We start from the raw sequence: 21483 nt of genomic DNA on the forward strand, positions 1-21483 counted from the left end.
AAAAAGAGACAAAAACAAACAGAATGTGGTTTCACAAAAAGAAAAACAAGAGAGGATCAAGAATCTTTTCATCTGAAGCGTCTCACCTCTATTATTCATCATCAGCAGGTGAATGAGAGAAAAAATCGTTCAGCTCAGACAGACACGCGGCTATTTTCTCAGTATTTACCTACTTGAGAAAAGGGTTAGACCTCAGAAAAGCTTTTGACCAGACATTGAACTTTCCACAGGATCCCCAGCCAGAACTTCAAACAGACTTTTTGATTCACTAGAAAGGTTTGAAGCTTTCCAAATGCATGTGTTGCTCCGAAGGCTCTTTACATTCTGCAGACATTTCTGCCGACGCTCTGAGCTCAGAGGAAACTTTCAGATAGTTAAATAAATGGGCAACTCTGATGGTTTTGTTGAGAAAATTATTTTTCGAAGTAGAAAAGAGGGTTGTCACTAGGGGTGTAAGAAAAAATCTCAAAAACGCAATATTGATTTTTTTTTTTTTTTTTAGTTTACATGCAAAAATATTCATGTAAGACAGTGGTTCACGTTTATGTTGTGTTTAAACCCCCTACTAGTGCCGTGCCTAACAGTACCTAACAGTGCCTAGCAGTGCCTAACAGTGCCTGACTTTTTGCTAGAAGCTAACAATGTAGTTATGGCTGAACTTTGGCCTACTTTAGTATATAAACATTAGCTCACTAAGAACCTGTGAACCACAATCCCAAACTGGCAGTTTGATTTTCTGTGTACTGAATTGTTTTGACTTTTATGCACATCATGTCTTTTTTTAAATATTAGTTTTTCTAAAAATACTCCCAATATATCGCCTTACACAGTATCGAAATATATTGCAATATATTGAATTGTGACCCATGTATCGTGATACGTATCGTATCGCCAGCTTCTTGCCAATACACAGCACCAGTTGTCACTGCCCGATGTGAGTCGAGTGCAGATGTGAGTTGCGCATGCATCACTTTGCGACAATGACGAGGACGACTTGTGAGTTGTTTGTGATTGACAGTGATCCTCGTTTCTCTCTCCAGATACAAATAAAACAACCGTCATGGTCAATTTGACGTGTCAAGCAAATGGCAATGTTCTTGGGTGTGTATTTTCTCCACAGTAACAAGCTGATCTTGATGGTAATTGGGTCTTTTTATGATGTTGTCAACAACTCAAGATAACTTTCTGCTGTCTGAGCTGTCAATTTATCAGTCTGAGGTAAATAGCTTGAGAAGGACACTCTGCCAAACTCTACAGGTTAGCAATCAAGCACATCAAAGGCTGTCACTTGAATGGCGTTTTGAGCTAAGGTTAGCAATCAAACAATCATAGATAGCTACAATGTTTGCCGGATGTTATGCCATAAACCGTTTAAATCTGAGCATGCGCAACTCACATCTGCACTCGACTCACATCGGGCAGTGACAAGGTGGTAGAGATTTTACCAATCAAGTCAAAAGGAAGCACTTTTTCCCAGCATCCTCAGCAGAATCTATCAACAGTATCTTGGAATTCGGTTCCCTTCGTCTGGACCAAAGAAAAGGTTAACTCATTGCTGCTCTTTACTTCAGGACTGGTACGTACGACGACGTAACGTATTAAGCTACTTACACACCAACCAGACAGCCAACCGTCAGCAGAAAAGGCAGTTGGACTGATCAGTAACAACTACAGATCCGCTACCCGATCTGGCAAACTTGCATAGTGCGATTATAGCCGGTAGAAAGCCGCAAAGCGAATGCAGAAGTTCCGTTCACCCTGTTACGAGTTGATGAACCACTGAAACAATTTTGGAAACATTATTTTAGGGTACAAAATAATCTTTGGTGTTGCTTTAAAGGTGCTGTATGTAGGATTGTGAAGATCCAGGACTTAAAAAAAATTTGAAATTAGAAAAAATTTGAACATAAACAACTTCTCAGTCCCTCCCCCCTTTCCGCTAAAGCCCAAAACGGTCTCCTAAGCCCCTCCCCCCACAAGGGAGAATGAATGCGTGTGCATGAGCAATGATTGACACGCAGTTACACACCCCACTGGCCCTGATTGGTGCATCTGAACAGTTAGACACCCCCCCCTGGCCCTGATTGGTGCATCTGAACAGTTAGACACGCCCCCTGGCCCTGATTGGTGCATCTGAACAGGAAGCTGTGGATTTTTGCAAATCACACTACAGGCTGTAGGTGGTTAACCTGACTCCGCCAGATGGATTGCTTCGCATTTACTCGGCATATCCATCTGGGAACTTTCCTTATGAGAACTTTTGGGAAGGGGCGAAAATACTGGTTAGCTGATTGGATAAACCATCTGGTTGACGGGCCAAATCAACCAATCAGATCAACGATATATCAAACTCTTGCCGAAACCAGTCGGGAGAAGAGCGAAAACATCTTTTCCTCCGAGAAAAGCCTCCAGTGCCGTTTTTTGCTCTTCTTTCAATGAAGGAATACTTTTAATTCGGATAAAACTTGCACGATAGCTACGCTCATCTCATCCGTGGTCGACTGGTCGGTCGTTTGGCGAATGGCTCTGTCTCAAGATGCCAGACTGATCTGCGAGTGGAAAACTGGAGCTCGCGAGATCAGGACGGTCTCACGAGGCTAATAGTTTTAATTTTTTTTTAAATGACCTGCTTCATGTAGTTCTACTGGAACATAGGGTCAGTTTCAGCAAATATGAGTTTATGTTATGAGTTTTATAAGTCTTACATACTGCACTAAGAGGAAATTATAGTTTTCACGAGCAAAACAAACCAGCGAACGCACCAGATTCCGTTTTAACTGCAGCGAACACGTCAGGTATGAAAGCACACCGGGTCGACTTACCCACGCAGGAATCCCTGTGTTCTTCGAATCCGGCGGAGCACACACATCTTCCGATGGGCACCAGCCACTCGCCCTCGGCGCTGCAGTACATCTTGGGCGTGTCCCTCTCCTCTGCGTGATCCACACACTGACCCCGGACCTCCACCAGAGAGGATGAGTCGGCGCCCGTCACCACATCAGTGAACACGGCCAGGTTACGGCTCACGCCCACGCAGCGTTTGTAGTACACCCGCACAGAGGTGAGGGCAATGCAGGCGCCGATGTCCTGGAAGGCCAGGTAGAAGCCTCGTTTGCTCAGAGGGCCCACGCCTCGCACCTGGGAGAAGAGAAGAAGGGTTTGACACTTTTATCTCACACACTTCAAGTCATTATGAGAGTGTTTTTGACAACAAATACAAAATAGGATATATGATTAACAAGACTGTGTTTGTCTGACTCTGTGTGCTCATGTTACCCCTTTTTCTTGTTTTGGGGGAGAACACTCTTTACTGTGACTGGAACTAGGGTTGGGTACCGATACCGGTACCTCACATTCGGTTCCAGTACATGGCAGTTCGTGAAATGGTCACGTTATTTAATCTATTGATACGTGTTCACGGGGACGTTATTTTCGTGGTGGCCAGCACGAAAATGGTAGGGAGTAGTATAAAAAGCTGAAAATCCACATAGGGAGGCTGGTCGGGGGGGTGGATGGGTCAACCCTACGTCCTTTCCCCGTAGGGTATTTCATGCTGGCCACCACGAAAAAAACGTCCCCGTGAACACGTATCAATAGATTAAAATTTAACGTGACATTTACACAAACTGCCGTGAGACCAGGTTGTCCGGTACCCAACAGTACCTTTTTTCGGTACTTTCCCGCTGCAATAACAAAAATATATTTCAGTTGTAAAAAATAATTCCAAACCTATTCATCCTATTTACTTAGACCATGTTGTTATTTATTTATAAGATTTTACACACCACATAAAATACAACACCTCCCTCTCCCCTCTGGAACCCGTCCCTACAAACTATGAAATCAAAAAAATATGAATTTCTTACACTGCACTTTAACTTTTATTCATCTATTTGTGTCAGGGTTTTGGTATTTTGTGGTGTGTCTTTTGTAGTCGGTTTCTGTTCTCTATTGTGCTTGTTTCCTGTTTTATTTTGTAGTCTGTCTTGTCTCCCTTGTCTTGTCTAGCTTTCTTCCTGTCTTTGTTTGTTTCCCGCCTTTTTTGATTTGTTCCACCTGTTGTGTCACCTGCCTCTCGTTCCCTCGTTACCTTGTGTATTTAGCCTCTCTGTTTTCCCTTGTCTCTGGTCGGATCATTGTTTGTGTCTGGTTTTGTTCCTGTCAGCACGTCGTAGCCTGTTCTGTTGTTTTCTGCCTGCTCCATTTTTGGACCGCCTTTGGTTTGCTCCTGTTTTTGTGTTAATAAATCCTCGTGCTCATTACTCCTTCGCCTGCTCTCTGCATTTGGGTCCACCATCCTCGCTAACCATGACAGAATGATCCGACCCCATATGGACCCAGCAGCTATGGAATTCAAGCCAGTTATTCACCCACTGGACTCGGATGGGGAACTGTTAATTGAGTTTTACCGCTCCCTGCATGAGGAGGACCCCGCCTTCGCTAGGCACCTTATGGAGGTGCGTTGGCAGGCCACAGCACAGGAGTTTCACCTCCCCGTCTCCTGGCCTGTTTTTTGTCCTGAGCCTCAGCCGACCTGTGTACCAGAGCCTGCGCTAACCTGTGTACCAGAGCCTGAGATAACCTGTGTACCTGAGCCTGAGCTAACCTGTGTACCCGAGCCTGAGCTGACCGGTGTTTCTGAGCCTCAGCTAACCTGTGTCTCTGAGCCTGAGCTGATGTGCAACCCTTCTGTTCCCGAGCTGACGTGCAACCCTTCTGTTCCCGGGCTGGCGTGCAGCTCTCCTGACCCTGGGTTGACGTGCAGCTCTCCTGACTCCGGGCTGACGTGCAGCTCTCCTGACTCCGGGCTGACGTGCAGCTCTCCTGACTCCGGGCTGACGTGCAGCTCTCCTGAATTCAAGCTATCAACTTTCTTGAGTCCCGGCTAGCTAGTAGCCTTCTTGAGCCCCGGCTGGCTAGCAGCCCCCTTAAGCCCAAGCTAGCTAGCAGCCCTCCTGAGTCCAGGCTAGTTAGCACTCTCCCAGATCCCAGGCTTGCTAGCAGCCTTCCTAGCTCCCCCGAGTTTCCTAGTGTTCCCGAGTTTCCTAGTGTTCCCGAGTTTCCTAGTGTTCCCGAGTTTCCTAGTGTTCCCGAGTTTCCTAGTGTTTCCGAGTTTCCTAGTGTCCCCAAGCTGCCCAGTTTCCCAGCACTGCGCAGCCTTCCAGAACCGCCGCTGACGTGCAGCCGCCCAGAACCGCCGCTGACGTGCAGCCGCCCAGAACCGCCGCTGACGTGCAGTCTTCCAGAACCGCCGCTGACGTGCAGTCTTCAAGAGTCGTCGATGACCGCTCTTCAAGAATCTACGATGACTGCTCTGCTAGAGTCTTCCAGTCGTCTAGAGTCTCCGATGACCGCTCTGCTAGAGTCTTCCAGTCGTCCAGAGTCTTCGATGACCGCTCTGCTAGAGTCTTCCAGTCGTCCAGAGTCTCCGATGACCGCTCTGCTAGAGTCTTCCAGTCGTCCAGACTCTTCGATGACCGCTCTGCTAGAGTCTTCCAGTCGTCCAGAGTCTTCGATGACCACTCTCCCAGAGTCTACGTCGACAGCTCTTCCAGAGTCCATGTCGACAGCTCTCCCAGAGTCCACGTCTACGGGCAAGCCAGAGGCCTTGCCGGTCTCCGGCGTCCAAGAGTTCTGCCCCCATGAGACTTTGCCTGTGGCGGTCAGGCCGACTCCTGCCCCTCGTGTCCTGTCGGCGGTCAGGCCGACTCCTGCCCCTCGTGTCCTCTCGGCGGTCAGGCCAACTCCTGCTCCCCGTGTGTTGTCGGCGGTTCGGCCGACTCCTGCTCCCCGTGTTTTGTCGGTGGTCCGGCCGACTAATGCTCCAGTTACCCTGTCGGCGGAGTTGCCGACTCCTGACCCTGTTGTCTTGTCTGTTACTGATCCTGTTACCTTGTTGGCAGACACTGACCCAGCTGACCCGTCGCCTGTCTCCAGCCCAGCTGCCCCTTCATCTGCTGAGCCTGTCTGGCCACCAGAGGGGATTCGCCTTCGCCGCCGGTCTTCAGAAGGAATTCGCCCTCGCAGACGGCCTCCAGAAGGATTCTGCTTTCGCTGTCGCCCTCCAGAGGGGTTTCGCCTTCGTCGCCGTCCTTCAGAGAGGCTTCGCCTTCGCCGCCGGTCTTCAGAAGGGATTCGCCCTCGCAGACGGCCTCCAGAGGGGTTTCGCCTTCGCCGCCGGCCTCCAGAAGGATTCTGCTTTCGCTGTCGCCCTCCAGAGGGGTTTCGCCTTCGCCGCTGGCCTCCAGAAGGATTCTGCTTTCGCTGTCGCCCTCCAGAGGGGTTTCGCCTTCGTCGCCGTCCTTCAGAGAGGCTTCGCCTTCGCCGCCAGTCATCTCGGTGCCCTCGACATCCTGTACGGCCACCAGAGAGATTCTGCCTTCGTCGCCGGTGGCCAGAAGGGTTCTGCCTTCGTCACAGGCCGCCTGAAGGTTTCTGCCTTCGATTCTGCTCCCAGTCCCCTGTTGCCGAGGCCTCTCTGCCTCCTGTTGCCGAGGCCTCTCTGCCCCTGTTGCCGAGCTCTCTCTCTCAGCCCCTGTGACTCTCTGTTCCCTGTGACCCAGGGCGTTGTGCCCCAGTGACTCTCTGTTCCCTGTTGCCGAGGCCTCTCTGCTCCTTGTTGCCGAGGCCTCTCTGTTCCCTGTTGCCGAGGCCTCTCTGTCCCTGTCCCGGGGCCTTCCTGTTCCCTGTCCCGAGTGGCCTCTCCATTCCCTAGCCCCACTTGACTTGTTTGCTGACCTGTTTGGCCCTCCTCCGGTCCCCCTCTGCCCTCCCTGGGTTGTCTTTTTGTTCTGTTTTTGGGACATCTGGGATCTGTCCCTTGGGGGGGGGGGGGTACTGTCAGGGTTTTGGTATTTTGTGGTGTCTTATTTTTGTAGTCGGTTTCTGTTCTCTATTGTGCTTGTTTCCTGTTTTATTTTGTAGTCTGTCTTGTCTCCTTTGTCTTGTCTAGCTTTCTTCCTGTCTTTGTTTGTTTCCCGCCTTTTTTGATTTGTTCCACCTGTTGTGTCACCTGCCTCTCGTTCCCTCGTTACCTTGTGTATTTAGCCTCTCTGTTTTCCCTTGTCTCTGGTCGGATCATTGTTTGTGTCTGGTTTTGTTCCTGTCAGCACGTCGTAGCCTGTTCTGTTGTTTTCTGCCTGCTCCATTTTTGGACCGCCTTTGGTTTGCTCCTGTTTTTGTGTTAATAAATCCTCGTGCTCATTACTCCTTCGCCTGCTCTCTGCATTTGGGTCCACCATCCTCGCTAACCATGACAATTTGTATGTTGTTCTTTCTATCTCTCACACTGTTGGACCTACAATCTCAAGCCTGTCAGTCAGTCAAAAGGGCATAGAGAACACTGTTGGACCTACAATCTCAAGCCTGTCAGTCAGTCAAAAGGGCATAGAGAACACTGCCTGTCTGTCTAAGTGGAAGTGAAGATTATTATTTTATATTGCAGCTAACGCCGTCTGCGTGAGTCGTGCCGATTTTTGAAAAGTCTGACTGTGACTTAACGTTAAAGCTTTAGTGCGTAACTTTTTGATATTAATAAGCGTCCGTTACATTCAAGCCATTGCCAAATGAGTTGATACAAAGCTAATTAAGACTATCAGCTCTACGCAACTCTCTCTGTATTTCTCAGTATGGCTATGTTCAGAAGATTGTGGCGTCCTGTGCAGAAGCTCGAGTGAAGATAATTACCTCTTCTGAGGAGTCAATCATATATTTGACAGATAAGCTCGCGAAAAACAGGTACTCAAGTTTGGCACCGTTTGATTTAACGTGAATCGGTCCTTGGTAGTACCGATGTAATTCGGTCGGTACCCAAAAAAGTACTGGATTCGGTTCCCAACCCTAGCTGGAACAGGTTTGCTCTAGTAAACTAAAACTAAATCTGAAATAAGCAGTGAAAAATATTTTTAACAAAATAAAAACTAAAACCTTCAAGAAAAATTAAACGGAGTGTCTATTTGCACCCCCGGTACGAATAGCCTCGGCCACACAGCTGAGCTATTCACACCCTGTGATGTAACAACAAAAACACGTTGCTTGCGTGCACCGAAATCATCTTCCATGACCGCAGAAACTGGCATATTAGGAAAGTTTTGTCTCTGAAGTTTATAACAATTGAATTTCTAGCGGGAAATGGATACTACATTTGCGCTTTCTGTCTTCAGTGAAAGCATACAACCGTTAGTTTGTTAGTTTGTTAGTTAGTACCTATTTTTTGTATACAGTATGGTTAGCGAGCAACCGAGGCTTGGAGATACCAAGTGGTAAACAGTTGAACAGCGTTCTGTAAGAACTGCTAGGTGAGTGGTTAGAATGCTGAGCTTTGGTCTGGGAGTCTCAAGTTTGATTCCCAAATGAGATGATCTTGTTTTTTTTCATTTTGGATTGGATAATTTGCATTCAATTGCGCAAGTCAGGGCCTGCGAACGCAAAATGTTTTGCAGGGTGGTAGGGGAAGACTCATGAATATGCCTGCTGTGGTTGGGTTGGTTAGGTTTAGGCAAGAGGAGTGGGATTGGTTATGGTTAGGGTAAGAATGTCAGGGCGATAATATTCCAAATTCCAAATAGATAATACATAAGTAGTATGGTTAACTGTGTGTAAATATATGCCACGGTACTGTAAATGCACAGGAGTGCAAATAGCATACATTGATATTTGTACCAGATGGGGTATTAATAAAACACATTGCTGTGTGCACCGGCGGGGTGCGAATAGCATACACTGCTAATTGTACCAGGGGTGCAAATAGCCTTACCCAAAATTAAAATTAAATTTAAACTATGATATTGCCAGGTTAAAAAAAACTAATACAGATAACATAAAAATGAATGCAAATTATTTTCAGTTTTTTTACGCAAACTGAACAGAGTGGACATTGTCATTCGTTGAGATGGCTCTGGGCCACAATTGCTTCACATCGGACTCTAAACATCAAAGTGCTCATATTATGCTCATTTTCAGGTTCATAATTGTATTTTGAGGTTGTACCAGAATAGGTGTACGTGGTTTAATTTTCAGAAAACACCATATTTTTGTTGTACTGCACATTGGTTTAGTGAGTAGTATGTAAGGACAAAATTCCACATAGGGAGGATGGGTCAAACAACACAGGACTTTCACCCAGGAGACCGGGGATCGTGTCCCATGTGTGTCTTTAACCGTCCCGTTCTTCCCGCGAGTCACGGAAACATAAGCCCACCCACGAGCTTTTCCTTAACCTAACTGCGTCAAAAGGGACGCCAATAGTCCCGACCAAGCGTGTTTAGTTAAAGCGCGTTGTATGACCCTAAAGGAGACTTTTAGCAACAATAACAACGACAAAGGCACCTGACCAAGCGTCCGTATTTTACTTATTTTACTTTACTTTTACTTTTAGAATGTGTTGGAAGAACAGAAAGTGAACCAGAACTAGTAAACACACTCTGATAAACTAAAACTAAAATGAAATAGAAAATTCTAAACTAAAATAAAATAAAAACTAATTCAAAACTATAATAACCTTGGGCTGAAACAGCATCAAGCTGGATGGGCTAAAAAGATGGTCAGGTGGTAGTGTCGTTTTTTAAACTTGTTTGGTAATATCTTGGTATGTGTACATATTTCATATTTTTTTTAAACCTGTGTATTTTTGCTAGACGTCTTCCTAAAGTTTGGAAAGTTCTCTCACTCTTTCATACTAAAAAACTCAAACAGCAGTACTGAACAAAACAGGTGGAACAGTGTGAACCAAGCCTTAATTTAATCTCTGGACGGGTGTTTGGTGTTGTGCTTTGGCAGGAGTCATTAATCAACCGCGTTGCTTCCAACAGCAGCCTGGAAACAGATCTTTTTTACATTTTTATATGCTTGTTTTTCATCTCATATCACAGTTGATTATCTTGTTAACACCCAGGAACTGACTCAGTACCTTATTTTAAAAGTTTGTTGCAGAAGAATATGAAAATATAAGGACAGCTTTTTAGCAACTCCCTATAATTACCAGGGGTTGATAAGTGTTGATATATGGTTATTAGGCAGATGTACTGTGTGTCCATAAATTATTCTCTCCATTTTCTCTCCGATGTTCTATTTACTTCCCTCCAGCATTTTGTTCACCATTGTACACCATTTTGTTCAATAAAAAGTCAATGAAGAGGGAAAATAAAGCTCTCAAAGCTAACGAGCTTGATAAAGGTAAGATGGCAAATGTGTTAGCTCTTTAGCTTATGGTTCATTCAAAACACATAACTCTACCATGGACCCCTGTCTCATAACTGTTAGAAACCATTCCTCTTTAGTGAAGAAGGTAATACTGTGACTGAGGAGGTTAAAGTGCTCATATTATGCTCATTTTCAGGTTCATAATTGTATTTAGAGGTTATACCAGAATAGGTTTACATGGTTTAATATTCAAAAAGCACCATATATTTGTTGTACTGCACATTGCTGCAGCTCCTCTTTTCACCCTGTTTTCAGGTCTCTGTTTTAGCTACAGAGTGAGACCTCTCACTTCTGTTCCATCTTTGTTGGGAGTCGCACATGCGCAGTAGCTAGGTAAGGACTACTAGCCAGTCAGAAGCAGAGTATGAGGGCGTGCCCTGACAGTACCTAGGTAAGGACTACTAGCCAGTCAGAAGCAGAGTATGAGGGCGTGCCCTGACAGTACCTAGGTAAGGACTACTAGCCAGTCAGAAGCAGAGTATGAGGACGTACCCTGACAGTACCTAGGTAAGGACTACTAGCCAGTCAGAAGCAGAGTATGAGGGCGTGCCCTGACAGTACCTAGGTAAGGACTACTAGCCAGTCAGAAGCAGAGTATGAGGGCGTGCCATGCTAGCAGCTAGGTGAGCATTATAACGTGTGTTCCAAAGTGACCACGTTTGTCTCTGAAGTAAAGGCTGGACTACAACAGAGCTGTTTGGAGCAGTTTGTGAACAGTGTTTTCTGTTGGAGATGGTAAGTCCCTTTGTGGTGGACTTTGGGCTTTTTCACTTTGTGAACCTATAACATGCACAAAAAACCTATTACATGCACAAAAAAGATATATAATACAATAAAGGAAAGCGAAAAAGCCAAAAAGCACAATATGAGCACTTTAAGTAAAAGTGAATGGTGCAACACGGCTAATGAGCTACAACAGCGTCCTCCATTTCGGACTCTCCGCTTCTCCGTCCTCTTAAGGGTTAGAACTGTCAAAATGGTTTGCTGTTGAAATGTTTGTGTGCATTTATTTTGCCACTGCGAGCAAATCCACTAATTGCAACGACTCCACTGGAATGAATTGAAATCGCAGCGAGTTGTCATCATTTTAATGCTGGTGTTAAAGCAGCTACATGAAAAGTACCTGATACCTCTATAGCTCTACTATAACAATTCATTTTGTAATTTGAAATGATAGCTGTAATGATTCTGTTTGTATTCATTGTATCCATTGTTTTAGCATTACATCTTTTAACCCAATCTTACTTTTTAACCTAATCTCACTTGACTTCTACTTCACTTTTGTATTTCTTACACTGTAGCTATGTTACTTTTATATACTTATTGACTAGCTCTTTTCTTACTCTTATTTATGCCTTAAATTTGACTTTAAGCAACTGCAACTGAACAATTTCCCTGAGGGGATCAATAAAGTAGATAAGATAAGATAAGATAGACACTAAGGGTGTTATTCACACTTGGCCCAGTTAAACCGTGCCCGAGCACGTTTGACCCCAAAGTCCGGTCTGTTTAACTAGTGTGATCGCTCTGTGCTGTCCCTGGGCATGGTACACTAAACCGTGCCCGGGTGGAAAGAGGTGGGCCAGGGCACGGTTCGATTGGACGGCACGCATCAGTGTGATTGCTAAACGTGCCCGGGTCTGGTTTTTTACCTTGCAGATGAACGGGAAGTTCAGTCGGCGAGTCCCCCATGTAATGACGTAAGCGTGCTCTGGCCCTGATTGTTTTATTGAATGTCTTATTGCAGTGTGACTGCAGGCCACCGGGGGAGTGGGGAGGAGGGACAATCGTGCTCGGGCACGGTTCAAATGTGAGTATGCCCTAAGTCAGTTTTCAGCCCTTTTTAGTTAGTTAGTTGCACATATTACAAACACAGGTGAAGTCGCTACTCCTACACCTTCTCTTATTCCCTTACCGCACTCTCCCTCCCACCTTCCCATCCACCCACCAAATGAGTGCCTTATACACCGACAGCCAGGGACGGTAAGAGTCAGTGTCGTCCCTGCTGTTTTGTCTCTCGTCCTGTCTCGGTGTCTCTACATCTTGACGGCTCCAATGAGCAGCTACTACTGGTGTTGAGTGATTTTACTTTTATTTATTTCTTTGTTTTGTTTTCTTTCTTATCATCAATTTGTGGATTATTTCATATGGTCCTTTTTTTCCAGTGTATTTAACAACCTTTTGTATCATTGTCAGAATTTTCAACCTTTGACGCTACTACAGTAGGAGCAAAAGAGAAAAAGGTTAAAGAGTCAATGGTAAGGCCCCTGTACCAACAAAACCACTCACGTTTTTTTGTGTTTCCTAAAGTTAACTCTGGGTAGCGAATGTATAGTGTACAATAAATTATACTATGTCTTTCACATTTTCATCTTTGGAACAATGTGAGTTAAATAATCAATAAAAGAGTTGCTCCACTATCTGGTATCAAATTTGAAGCTGTTATCAATATCACTGTATTTCCCATGATACTGAACTGAGCCAGGCTGTTAGTTTTCTTTCACAGATCTGCAGAACCGATCACAAAACAGCCTGAGTGACGAGACTGGAAGAGGCTCTAGAGGTTTCCAACCTATTCTTGAACTCCTGCAGAGGTGTACGTGCCAAGAATTGGAATAAACTTACAATCCAAAGTGAGACATTGCTTCAAAGAGCCTGGACTAACATGTACCTGTTTTATCAATCAGTATTTGTGCTGCTGTAGTGTTGTTGCTCATACCTCAGTGTTGAGTTTAAGTCTGCGGACTCCCAGGTCCACCCCTGTGAAGCTCTCATCAGCGGCGATGGTGTCAATCTTAATGAACTGGTTCTCCCGTACGGCCGAGCCTACTGCTCTGTCAGACTCATAGTAGTACAGGTTGAAGGTTTCCTGTAGAATAAACAGGGTAGAATAAGTACTGTATGTGTGTTCATTGTGTTACAAACATACATTATTACCCAGTTTACTTTTAGTACAGCCAAGATAAAAACAAGTGTAGATGCAACCAAGACACTACAGATGGACTGAAACCACCTGGGGTGAGTGCAAACCAGTTATTCACAATTAGTGGTACTTGTACCCAAGGGGTAGGGTTACCAGACAGTCCTGATTCTGAGTTGCGTGTCCCGAGTCCCGACAAAAGCCTGTCGGGACGCTAAAATGTCCCAACCACTATGAAATTTTCCCGGTTGTCAGCGATTACATAGCCGACGTGGTCTTATTATAGCCCGATCATTAACTAAACCCATATAGAAAGACTAATAAAGCATCCAGCGAATGATTTTAACAATGTGTGTGTCTGTCAGTCAATCATAGCGGTCTGCGTCTGCATAATTTGTGCAGCCAGCGTTACAATGTATATTTGTAAACATTGTTGCAATGCTTCTTCTTATCTGTCTCGTTTTAACCATAGACAGTGAAAGAAATGGACACAGCGACGCTGGGTGGGAATGTTCGCGCATTTCAAAAGCAGGGAGATTCCGTTAAAAAATGTAGGTCTCCTTTGTCAGTTCGCCATGTGCACAAATGCTCCCGTTGAGCGGATCTTTTCGCTCATGAACAACACATGGACTGACGAGAGGAACCGCATGACCATTCCCACCTTAAAGACGCTACTCGTCACACGCGCTAATTTTGCTGACACCTGTGCGCAATTTCACAGTAGGCTTTCAGCCAACAAATTGATTCTTCAGCAAATTCACTCCTTTAACAAATATAAGAAATGAATGTTTCCAATAGGGAAGCTATCTGCTCTATCAAATGAGATTACATTTGTGTGTGTGTGTGTGTGTGTTGTTGGTTAGAATAACACTGGTAACACTTTATGGTAAGGGTACGTGAATTATCATGAATTCATGCATGAATTAATTGATGTAGGCCTATGTATTATTATGCATTATGTAATTAATTATTTATGTATTACTGCATTCCTTAATATCCCATGAATCATCAGGAATTGAGGTGTTCATAATCTGTCATTCGTGACCTCGTACATGAACAACACAAATAAAGCATTAGGTACGTGGGCTCATCATTATGAATTATTAAGCATGATCATGATTATTTATTTTTCTGCAAAAAAATGTGGTGATCACTGCGCAAATTCTGATTTGAACACAACTTGTGCATAATGATGTACCCACCTTACCTAATGCTTTAGTTGATGTGTTGTTCATGCATGAGATATAAAGGAATTAATTAATGCACAAATCATAAATTAATTCATGCATGAATTCATAATTCATGTACCCTTACCATAAAGTGTTACCATAACTTTAGTTCAACCCTGTGGCAGCAGTTCCAAATAATTTGTTTAGCGCCATGAAAAATACCTTTTGACAAAGTTTTTCACAGTGGCTGCATTTTCCAAAAGAATGCTTTAATTCTGAAAAATAAACTCAATGTCTTTTAATATTATTTCTTAGATATGTAGGTAACATACCAAGAAAATTCATGAATATTAACTGAGATACCCCATTATGTTGTGAGCAGTAGGCCTATGTGTGCTGTTGGCAAAATTGTGTCTAATCTGTCTGTTTCTATGTCTGACCTGGGCTGGCACATGTTCACGTTAAAAAGCGTGTGCGTGCACGAGCACTACGGTCACGCGCAAACTGTCCCGGTTTTAGTTCCGGGAAATCTGGTCACCCTACCAAGGGGGTATGTCTGCTCTTTCCAGGGGGTATGTGGAAAGATTGTAAAGCGGCTCAAACTAATTTGGGGGAAAAAAATAGAAATGATAATTTGATTAAAAGAATGTATCAGCTGTAACACCTAAGCACTTCATATTGCAGTTATGTAAGAGTGCGTGAAAACTAGTTAGCAAATGAGCGCATAAGTTTAAATAAGTAGTTGGCAAAAAGTGATTAATAAATGGTAGAAATAGTTAGCTACAAGTAATGGATAAATGGTTGAAATAGTTAGCTTAAAGTAGGCCTACTGACTAAACAGTTCAAATAGTTAGCTACAAGTAATGAATAAATTGTAGAAATAGTTAGCTAAAAGTAATGGATACATGATAGAAATAGTTAGCTACAAGTAATGAATAAATGGTTGAAATAGTTAGCTACAAGTAATGGATAAATGGTTGAAATAGTTAGCTACAAGTAATGAATAAATGGTAGAAATAGTTAGCTAAAAGTAATGGATAAATGGTTGAAATAGTTAGCTTAAAGTATTGGCTACAGTTATAGGGTTAGGGGGTTAGGGTTGGGGTTAAGAGTTCCAATTTAGATAGATTTTACACAGGCCTATTGATCTGAAGGTTGATCAAGGTTAGGGGGTCCAAAAGGCTTCAGGAAGTCAGAAAGTCAATGGTGTGATGGCCAGCTCTGTTGCCCCGACCCCGGAGGACGAGGGTACGATCCCTAGGCAAAGTGTAATGCTGGGATCACGGGACAGAGGAAGAGGCCAAATTTAGTATTACAGGTATGTGGGAGGGGGGTCTGGAGGGTTGGGGTCTGGCAGGTTGGATGGTGAGTTGTGTGGGGGCTCATGGTAGGTCTTGCCTCCAGGAGATAGGATGTTGGGGTGGGGGTTGGGATACAAACCCTGTTTAGGGTAGGGGAAAAGACAGTTGGGGTTAGGTGGAGGGTTGGGGTAGGAATGCAAACCCTGGTTAGGGTAGGGAAATAGTAAGTTGGGGTTAGGTAGGGGAGGTGGAGGCGGGCGCAGAACCGAGTGGCGAACCTGTGGGGTAGTGTGTTCATTGGGAGAGCGAGTATGAGCGAGGGAGGCCAAGGTGCTGTTTTTAATGTAACAAAGAACTGTATTTTACAGCTTTGTCTCCTACCACACATTTCTATCCTCATTCCCCCCCTCTCTCTCCACTAGCTTTCCCACCCTCCCCTCTCAGTCTGAGTGTTACCTTGCAGGTGCCCAGTACACCAGGCATGCTGTTGCAGTCTCTCAGGGTGAACTTGACCTCAATGTAGATCCTCCTCGCGCCATCTCGAGGGAGCCAGCCTGTCCTCAGCCAGTTGTTCTGGCTGGGGCTCATCACGTTACAGACCTGATTCAGAGTAAGTGTTATAATCAGCAACTCTAGCAGCAACATACATCATCAATACAAACAAACATTGTAGTCTGTAGATCTTAGGCTTATAGAGAGGCGAAGTCCTTCCCTTCCGGTGGACCTCATGGGACCTTGGTTTGGATGGATATGTATGGTAGGAACGGGAAAAGACAAATTATCTTTTGATTCCATTTGAATTGAGCCATGAAGTACACATATGAAGTTCGTCAATTTAAAGTCTTTGTCGTAGGTTTGTTGTAGCTCTACGTCCCTCGTTTTGCGTGAAACCGCTTAGTGAACTACATATCTTGTCCGGCACAATATACGTCACCTTGCTTGATGCTCGGCTTGCTCGCTAGCTAGCTAGCTTAGCTTTGTTCCACAACCCATGTAACGGTATCTTACCTGATGTGTTTTATCCAGCGTCTTTTTATTAGCAGAGAAGCGAAGGAACGAGCAAGATCTGTTGCAACTGCTGACATGAAACACGCAGACATCGTAGTTTCAGAGTGACGTCACATATGCGACTTTGAAGTGTATAGTCTTTGCAATTACGTATTTTCACATTTTCACTTAAACAGTTTTATGACAAACTGTGACTTTCTTGACTTGCAAAATGATCGTCATATGTGTAATTCATGGCTCAATTCCAACGGTATCAAAAAATAACATCTCTGCGGTGGTCCACTGAAAGGGGAGGGACTTTGCCTCTCTATTATCTCCACAATCTTTGGTTTTGAAAGATGTCCCCCCCACTCCTGTGCGGTGTTCTATTTGTTTTGAAAAGCAGAGCAGCTGTTAGTAGCAATTCACAACAGCTAATATGTATTCAGGTGAGGAAAACTGAGCTGACATGAAGATGAACCTGCACTCAGAATGGTAGACTGGAAATGTGTTACTCACTTTACATAATTTTTTGTGTGCATTTATTTTACAGAAATCGACATCTATCTACTATAGATTGCTCTGTATATAGAAAAGTAATATAATATAAACTGTAATATAAAAGAATAACTAGTGATTAATTATCCAGTTTGTTTATAAAAACCAAACTCAATTTACATTGGGGAAAAAAAACTAATTTTCCCTGAGATCAAAGTGATATATTCCACTGAAGTTCTCATAATAATTAACTCTAATACAACTCTGAGAACATTACACACCTGGTACGTGTGGATAGGGCTGAAGTACTCGTCCATCTCATTAATGGCATCCCACTGTGCAGAGAGAAAGAAAAAGAGAGAGGGAAGCATTCATGGGTCAGTCACGTGTTCACACATCTTCACATTTTGCAGCAAATCATTCAGCTGCTGTCCATATTTCCCACATCTCGTCTGTGCCTACGCGTCTCCCTAACCACATCGCAAGATTATTAGCTTTGACTTCAAATGAAACATGCGATGACTCCTGTCACACAGGCGGCAGTCGTGCTAGTCGTGTGGCAGGTGTACGGCGTGCTGCATTTTGAATCTCTCAGAAGACGAATAGGATGCTTTGAGTTTCCAGATGATTTCAGAGCTCATTATCTGTATGATAATGTGTTGGAGTGACGCACACTTTGACAGTCAAAAGCAAACTGTAGAGATTGTATCTTTGCATGAGGTTAAAGATCCGTCTTCTCATTCACTTTCTCATAGTCTTTGTCAAAGCTTAATTTGAAAATCTGAAATAAAAACACTAGGAATTAATGCTGGTATTATACATGCTGATGTATTCTGTTCAGGCGAGCAACGGTTAACGCATGCAATCGTGTATTCTACATTTCAGTATTTTGGAATTCACTTAATGTAATTCTAATGGGACACATTTCCATTTAATGAGATGCCCCTCATGTATGTGATTAGATTTACATTGTTTACTGAATGCCGCCAGCGACCAATAATAGAATTACGAGAGGGAACGGTAAGTGAAATGTATTGGTATTTCTAAATGTGTTAATGTGCGTTATGCCTCCCTGCACCTATGACACCCAGAGGAGACTCAATCACAGGAAGCCGTGTTCTGCTCCTCCTCTGAGCATATTGTGAGGAGAGCTAAGCTCCCAAAGACCTCGATGTACAGACGCGGAGCCCAGGAAATGCACAAATCTCATGTGGTAGGAGGCACAGGAAGATTACATGCAAAATTCTGATTTATTTGAATGCATCAGAGGGTATGTACTGTTGACAGGCGCACTTTTGCAGTGTAGGACAAGAAGAATGAATTCAATCAAGTAAATAAATGAATGATCTTTACATGCCAGGAAGTCTATTTTTTATCCAGTGTTCACATACAGTACACACTTAAATAAGGCATTTTCTCTCTTTTATTTCGCTAAGACTCACCAATTTCGAGGTTTCACCAATTCCGAAATTTCGCCAATTTCCAAATTTCGCTAACTTGAAACTGTACGGTGAATTGTCACTTTAACTGTCCGGCCTTGAATAAACAGTCAAATCAGTCAATCTGACTTCTTCTCTTCAGTTGGACTTAAATCCAAATCAGTATAGGAATGAATTGGATACATCCATTCTGAACTTAGCTCACAACTCTCATAATGCTCTTTGTTTTGCGACAATGTCTGTAAAGGTCAAATGTCAAAGCTTTGTTTTGTTTTTAGAATAACTCAGTTATTCTTGCTAAAGGGTGTTCAACAGACTAAAGCCCTATTTGCACGGGAATAGTATTATAATTTGTAATAATTGCAGAGGTTGTCTGTGATGTTAATCCTGTACGAATCTGCCACACAGAAACACTACACCTACTTCTGATTTTCACTGTCAGTGCAAATCCAGTTGCACAGTTACATTTTGATGTCAGGGGGGAAAATATCATCCTTTCGTGCTCCTGTATTAGTAACCCACCCAACCCAGCTCAATCATAGAGGAAATGAGGATGTTCTGTCAATTGGTTTATTCATGGTAACAAAATGCAAACAGCTTAACCCAAACCCCAGGGGAATGGGATTGTGGGAGCAGCTTTCTTCCTTCTCTACTCCTGATAATACAGGATATTTGAATGTGACATTAAGCAAGAAGAGGTCATTTAAAAGGGTAGAAGAACAGGATATCAGTTGACAAAAGAAACTTAGCAATGAGAAAAAAACACCTTAACCATTCTTTTTTTGTGCGTGTCTCGCAAGTTCCAAAGTTAATGGAAGTCCAATACTAAATCCTTTGAGCACCGCTTTAAGAAAGTAAAGATGCCATTTAATTCTGTTTTGAAGATGTGGAGTGGGGACCCCAAGGCAGCATTTTACCTATGGCTCGAAAAACACTAAGACCAGCCCTGTGTTAATGTAAAGCAGAGTGGTGCAGGAAAAGAGAACAGTACTCATTTCTGGGATAAAAAAAGACAATAAGGATCAATATCTCAGTGGGTGTAAACAGAACCAGTGACTCACTCAGTGCCAAACTATATGACTTCCTCCTCGTCTACCAAGAGAAAAGCAATTCTCCCAACAGCCCTCCTTCAGATGAGCTGCAGCGAGGATTACATGGGAAGGTGTGCTGGGTATTGAAACTTAGTATTCATCAGATTTCAAAGTGCTGCTCTCTGGAACCATGAACACAATAAATATCAACCTTCAACAAAATGCTTCACTGTTAGTCTAAGTCAAAATAATGTCAACCAATTTGTATGCATGTATAAATGAAGACACCCAATGTGTGTTTAACCCACGGTGTTACCCATGATCCTCCTGGGCTGAGGATCCTTGTGCGAGTGGCGGAGTAATTGAAAGGGAAAGTGTCAACCCCGGGAAGCTTTTGGGCCACGCCCAGCTGAACTCGGCCTCAGATAAGATGACTAGGCTTTGCATGGAAGCCCTCCAACTCCTCTCCTGAGCCCTGACTCACCCTGCTGCTCCCTCGCCTTCCCCAACACACACACACACACACACACACACACACACACACACACACACACACACACTCCCCAAGGCGCAACCAGCCAAAAACCACTGGGATAATTAAGATGTAGGAAGTCTCAGCCATCCCTCCCGTTTTCTTCATCCTCTCATCTTTATCAGCTAAATTGAAATCGTCCTTGAACTTGTGAAGACCTCGGCTAATTAGCAGGGTGTATAACCTCTCTATCGCCCTCATTATTCCCGTCTTGCCATCGCTGCACTTTCAACCTCTCTGTTTTTTGGAGGGGAAAATCTTAGATTTTTCCTCCTTGTAATTTTCTCCAGGAGTGAGAAAATCCCAGCAGCTGAAGGCAGATTGTCAGGAGGTTGGGAGCTGCAGGTTGGACAAGATTGGTTGTTGTTTAGTCTTGTAAATAATGGAAATATTTTCCTCTCGCCCTGAGCAGACAGCCAGGTAGAAGAAGAAAAAGAAGAGGAGTCAGAGAGATTCAGCGGGGCATGTTTATCTTCTGAGAGCACGACAAGAGAGTTCTCTATCGCAGACTGCGCCTCATACACACATTAACATAACACACAATGCAAATATAGCCTACTGCAGGTACACACAAGTGTATGAATATAAAACGTCTATCAACCCTGGATGATTCAGTCATCCTTCAAACTATATTCAGACACAGAAAAAGTTGGTTAAGCTAAACTGTACAAATTTGTCTGAGGTGTGGGTCATGAATAGCCTGGCTGCGCCCTCCTCCCGACTTCCGCTCAATTTTCATTTTCCTTCAGTACTCCGTCTGGGTTTGCGGTATATTCTTGGGTTTTCTCTGGCCAAATATTTGGCGGTCCAATCAGTGAACAGAGGGAGTGGCTGAGAACGATGATGTTGAGGACGTGCTCTAGTTTGAGTTGTAGTTCTGTAATGGCGGCGGAGAAAGATGCGAGCGAAGCCTTTCGGTCTGTTGTGGCAACGCTGCCGAATATCCAGAAGTTAAAGCCCGAGCAAGAACAATCTGTGCTGAGGTGTGTTGGTGGCCATGATGTTGTGGCCCTCCTCCCCACAGGGTTCGGGAACAGTTTGATTTTCCAAGCTCCGTTAGTGGTGAAGGAGTTGGCTAAGGCTAATGCTAGCGATGCTAAGCTGATAGTTGTTGTCGTCTCCCCTCTTGTTAGCCTGGTCCTACCAGACAGTACGTAGGAGGGCAGAGCCAAGCTACCAGAGTGGCTCTGGGCAGATCCAATAGTTTTAAACTTCAACAGAGTACCCGCCTTCAAGTTAACACTTGTCAATGGAGAGAGGCCAGACTCTCTGTACAAATGAAATGTACCAGAGTCTGGTAGGACCAGGCTAGGTCATGAACCGTCTCTGATAAGTTTAATATTTGTTCAACTTTGGCATAAGTCCATGAAAATCAAACACATGGCACTACTGTTCTCCAACAAACC

At 44.0% G+C, this 21483-nt stretch overlaps 1 protein-coding gene and 1 long non-coding RNA gene across 6 annotated transcripts in view; one reads left to right on the forward strand and one right to left on the reverse strand.

The window, feature by feature from the left end:
- Nucleotides 1-1033, forward strand: part of LOC116036653 — a 21522-nt gene extending 20489 nt beyond the window's left edge. Inside the window, exon 3 of the long non-coding RNA XR_004101671.2 lies at nt 920-1033. This is a non-coding gene — a long non-coding RNA (uncharacterized LOC116036653). The remainder of the gene's footprint in view (nt 1-919) is intronic.
- The window catches only part of epha8 (eph receptor A8), a 147036-nt gene that overhangs the window by 63692 nt on the left and 61861 nt on the right, over nt 1-21483 (reverse strand). For all 5 annotated transcript variants that reach the window (XM_031280218.2, XM_031280208.2, XM_031280201.2 and 2 more), the window contains exons 3-6: nt 17357-17410; nt 16047-16190; nt 12920-13069; nt 2823-3138 (exon numbers count right to left, since the gene is read on the reverse strand). In XM_031280218.2, coding sequence (XP_031136078.1) covers nt 2823-3138; nt 12920-13069; nt 16047-16190; nt 17357-17410 — 664 coding nt within the window. The remainder of the gene's footprint in view (nt 1-2822; nt 3139-12919; nt 13070-16046; nt 16191-17356; nt 17411-21483) is intronic.

The sequence above is a fragment of the Sander lucioperca genome, chromosome 6 (genome assembly GCF_008315115.2).
Source record: "Sander lucioperca isolate FBNREF2018 chromosome 6, SLUC_FBN_1.2, whole genome shotgun sequence".
NCBI classification, from domain to species: Eukaryota; Metazoa; Chordata; class Actinopteri; order Perciformes; family Percidae; genus Sander; species Sander lucioperca.